Source organism: Perca flavescens, chromosome 10 (genome assembly GCF_004354835.1).
Source record: "Perca flavescens isolate YP-PL-M2 chromosome 10, PFLA_1.0, whole genome shotgun sequence".
Taxonomy (NCBI): Eukaryota; Metazoa; Chordata; class Actinopteri; order Perciformes; family Percidae; genus Perca; species Perca flavescens.
The window spans coordinates 1032083-1037082 of record NC_041340.1 but is presented as its reverse complement, the minus strand read 5'-3'; the positions used below and the strand labels follow the sequence as shown (position 1 = coordinate 1037082).

The 5000-nt window shown below is 47.2% G+C and overlaps 1 protein-coding gene across 1 annotated transcript in view; it reads right to left on the bottom strand.

Annotated features, from left to right (window-relative positions):
• Positions 1-5000, bottom strand: part of tgfbi (transforming growth factor, beta-induced) — a 39322-nt gene that overhangs the window by 13277 nt on the left and 21045 nt on the right. Inside the window, exons 8-10 of the mRNA XM_028589680.1 lie at positions 4852-5000; positions 2289-2426; positions 1571-1716 (exon numbers count right to left, since the gene is read on the bottom strand). The exon at positions 4852-5000 is cut by the window's right edge and continues 64 nt beyond it. Of these exons, the coding sequence (XP_028445481.1) occupies positions 1571-1716; positions 2289-2426; positions 4852-5000 (433 nt within the window). The remainder of the gene's footprint in view (positions 1-1570; positions 1717-2288; positions 2427-4851) is intronic.

Genomic DNA, 5000 nt, shown 5'->3' with positions numbered 1-5000 from the left:
CTCAGACGCATCGTAAGAGAGTCACTGATCCAACACACACAAACACACACACACACACACACACAACACACACACACACACACACACACACACACACACACACACACACACACACACACACACACACACACACAGACACACAGACAGACTTGGGTTTGGGTTTGGTAAAGTTATTATTGAGAAGTAGCCACGAACTCAATGACCGCATGGAATATTTACCGGAGATGAAGACCGACAATCCGCCCGGCAACAGGCGACACAGTCAGACTAAATATCAGATCTGTTCTGTGATTCTTCAGCTGACTGAGAATTAAAAGTCCAGTTCAGACCAAAGATTACAACGAGACAAGAGTAAACTTTAGTCTCCCTGTGAGTCTCCTGTCTGCAGGGGTCTGAAAGTCTAACAGGGAGGTGTGTTCAGGTGCATTCTGAGCATGCTGGTCTTAAAGGGAGGTGTGTTCAGGTGCATTCTGGGCGTGCTTGTCTCACAGGGAGGTGTGTTCAGGTGCATTCTGGGCATGCTGGTCTTACAGGGAGGTGTGTTCAGGTGCATTCTGGGCGTGCTTGTCTCACAGGGAGGTGTGTTCAGGTGCATTCTGGGCATGCTGGTCTTACAGGGAGGTGTGTTGAGGTGCATTCTGGGCGTGCATTCTGGGAGGTGTGTTCAGGTGCATTCTGGGCATGCTGGTCTTACAGGGAGGTGTGTTCAGGTGCATTCTGGGCATGCTGGTCTTACAGGGAGGTGTGTTCAGGTGCATTCTGGGCGTGCTTGTCTCACAGGGAGGTGTGTTCAGGTGCATTCTGGGCATGCTGGTCTTACAGGGCAGGTGCATTGTCTTGTCTCACAGGGAGGTCTGTTCAGGTGCATTCTGGGCATGCTGGTCTTACAGGGAGGTGTGTTGAGGTGCATTCTGGGCATATTGCTATTTTGAGCGGGAAGTGATCTCACCATTGACCACCAAAAACCTGGTCTAAAGTCAATAACGCAGCATTTCATTGTTATTTTAACAGAGCATTAGTAAAATGCTCCTAGGCTCGTGCACAGCGCGCGCACACTATGCTTGTTACACACACACACACACACAGCACACACACACACACACACACACACACACACACACACACACACACACACACACACACACACACACACAGCAGCACCCACAGAAGATTACAAATAAAAATATTAGGGTGTAAATCCTCCATCATAACAGCAATGCTCCAAGGTCCAAACGCGCCTGGCTTTTAAAGGGAATGGGAGATGATCTCTGATTGGTTGATGAATGGGAGATGATCTCTGATTGGTTGATGAATGGGAGATGATCTCTGATTGGTTGATTGCATGTTACGCCCAAAACACACCTCTGATTAATGAAGACACTAAGGACAACCCTTTAGGACCAGGCGCTAAAACCTACCTGCGTTTAAATAAACGTGTTGCTGCATTTTGTCGGGGCTCAACGTGCCCCTGAAGTTGTACGCTGCTCTCCCATTGGCTGATTAAAAGAGATGTGTGTATGGGAGCCAGGAGTAGAGGAAGGAGGGAAGGTGTGACGGGGACAGGTCTTACATTTCTGTAGACGAAGACTCGGAGTTTGAGGCCTCCCAGAGTCTCCAGCTGCTGGCCGTGGTACAGAGACTTGGAGGACAGACGCTGCTTCAGGATGTGATTGGTCATCAGCTTCCTCAGGTCAGGGGTCATCGTCGTGTCACTTCCTGTCACAGACAGACAGACAGACAGACAGACAGAGAGAGAGACAGACAGACAGACAGACTTAGAAATCACACTATTAAAACATGTTTTTAACAAGGATATTCCGTGTAAGGGAACCTTAAGTGATGTGAAAGCGCTGCCCAAGACGACTGTGATTGGTTTAAAGAAATGCAAACAATAACAGTGGTTTTTCTCCTATCCCAGAATGCATCTGTGTTGTAGCCAGACTTTACTCCTCAGTGCTGTGGGTTTAGAGCTGGCTATGAGAATAGCAGTCTGACCACACACACACACACACACACAGAGACAGACACACACACAGGCCTAGACGAGAACCTAGCCTTCCTGGGGTCCAAAGCAACATTAAGGTAGACAATATTAAAACATTTATATATATATATATATAATATATATATATATATATATATATATATATATATATATATATATTTATTTATTTTTTTTTTTTTTTTTCTGTATTTATTGTTTGTTTCATATTCATGTTAAATATGGGTGTTTGTACTTGTTCTGGAGATTCGTTTAAACTTAAATACAAGTCTCTCGGGGGCGTTACCTCTGAAGGCGTCCTCCAGAGGCGCCAGCATGGTCAGCGCCTCGGAGCCCGTCAGGTGAGGCGACAGACCCGCCTCCACAAACAGCTTGGTCGCCGTGGCAACAGATGGACCTTCAGCCAGCTCCAGCAGAACTTTGGCTGAAAAACAACCAAAACACAGTTAGTTAACAACAGAAAAACGGTGAAGAAACGTCTCTTCATCTCATCATGTCATTATCTCCATATCTGTGTCTAAAGCACTGGAAACACTAGAGCAGATAATATACAACTAAAGAAGTCAAACTATTTTAGTTATAGTTATTAGATCTGAGAGATCTGAGTCTTTAAGGCTAAGTTTAGACAGAAACGATCTCAAGAGAAAACACAAAAGTGGCCTTGTGTCCTTTTTATTCCGCGTTTAGACGAGCGTTTTGGGGGTGAAATCTGCGTGCATATGGTGACGCAAAAGTGTGTGAAATGTGATGTAGTATGCACACCAGGTGGTGGTGTGAAGCACCGCCACACAACACCACCAAGTCAGGGCGTGGACTGGGAGTCCTGCCAGTCAAAATATATAGACAAATGGAGTGAATGTCTTCATCAGTATCCTGAACCTGGAGGCTTCTCATATCCACACGAGAAAGACGCTATCTGTAAAAGTCAGATATCATCAAAGCTGAAAGCTATCTGGACCAAGTATAGGCAGGCTGGGGATACCCAACGGGTGAGTAATCACTCTACATTTTGATTTATTTAAGGAAATATCGGGTGTGTCGCCAGCCACCACAACGATAGAGGCTGCAGAGCGTTTTTAAGATTTCCACTCTGGAGGGTGGTTTCCCTTTTTTTGCGTTTTTAAGCCCCAAAAACGCTGTCGCCGTCAAAACGAAAAGCACATCTGATGAAATATTTTATCAATTTCACCCGCGGACGTCATCTTGTAAACAGGGCCTAAGTCATTCTGCACCTTAACCCTATCATGGCGGGAAAATCCTGCAAAGGGACACAACATGTATGAAGAAATTGCATTTTTATTTAATTTAAAAACGTAACATTTTTTAGACAGATGGAGGTAAAACACTGGAAGACGTAGTATTCATAAGCGTAGATTTAGGGGGCGATGTTGAAACTAATCCTACACCCTTGTAGTATCAGTACCTGAGTCTTCTACTAGTCACTGGGAGTACTCTGAGTACCTGAGTCTGGGATGAGCAGCTCGTTGATGTAGTCTGAGTACCTGAGTCTGGGATGAGCAGCTCGTTGATGTAGTCTGAGTACCTGAGTCTGGGATGAGCAGCTTGTTGATGTAGTCTGAGTACCTGAGTCTGGGATGAGCAGCTTGTTGATGTAGTCTGAGTACCTGAGTCTGGGATGAGCAGCTCGTTGATGTAGTCTGAGTACCTGAGTCTGGGATGAGCAGCTTGTTGATGTAGTCTGAGTACCTGAGTCTGGGATGAGCAGCCCGTTGATGTAGTCTGAGTACCTGAGTCTGGGATGAGATGCTCGTTTGTGTAGTCTGAGTACCTGAGTCTGGGATGAGCAGCTCGTTGATGTAGTCTGAGTACCTGAGTCTGGGATGAGCAGCTCGTTGATGTAGTCTGAGTACCTGAGTCTGGGATGAGCAGCTCGTTGATGTAGTCTGAGTACCTGAGTCTGGGATGAGCAGCTCGTTGATGTAGTCTGAGTACCTGAGTCTGGGATGAGATGCTCGTTTGTGTAGTCTGAGTACCTGAGTCTGGGATGAGCAGCTCGTTGATGTAGTCTGAGTACCTGAGTCTGGGATGAGCAGCCCGTTGATGTAGTCTGAGTACCTGAGTCTGGGATGAGATGCTTGTTTGTGTAGTCTGAGTACCTGAGTCTGGGATGAGCAGCTCGTTGATGTAGTCTGAGTACCTGAGTCTGGGATGAGCAGCTCGTTGATGTAGTCTGAGTACCTGAGTCTGGGATGAGCAGCTCCTTGATGTAGTCTGAGTACCTGAGTCGGGGATGAGCAGCTCGTTGATGTAGTCTGAGTACCTGAGTCTGGGATGAGCAGCTTGTTGATGTAGTCTGAGTACCTGAGTCTGGGATGAGCAGCTTGTTGATGTAGTCTGAGTACCTGAGTCTGGGATGAGCAGCCCGTTGATGTAGTCTGAGTACCTGAGTCTGGGATGAGATGCTCGTTTGTGTAGTCTGAGTACCTGAGTCTGGGATGAGCAGCTCGTTGATGTAGTCTGAGTACCTGAGTCTGGGATGAGCAGCTCGTTGATGTAGTCTGAGTACCTGAGTCTGGGATGAGCAGCTCGTTGATGTAGTCTGAGTACCTGAGTCTGGGATGAGCAGCTCGTTGATGTAGTCTGAGTACCTGAGTCTGGGATGAGATGCTTTTGGTAGTCTGAGTACCTGAGTCTGGGATGAGCAGCTTGATGTAGTCTGAGTACCTGAGTCTGGGATGAGCAGCCCGTTGATGTAGTCTGAGTACCTGAGTCTGGGATGAGATGCTTGTTTGTGTAGTCTGAGTACCTGAGTCTGGGATGAGCAGCTCGTTGATGTAGTCTGAGTACCTGAGTCTGGGATGAGCAGCTCGTTGATGTAGTCTGAGTACCTGAGTCTGGGATGAGCAGCTCGTTGATGTAGTGGACGACTCCGTTGGTTCCCAGCTGGTCCTTCTTGGTAACGATGGCCTTCCCGTTCAGCGTCATGTCTCCTCCGTCACAGCCGACCTCCAGCGTGGTGCCCTGCAGCGTCTCCATG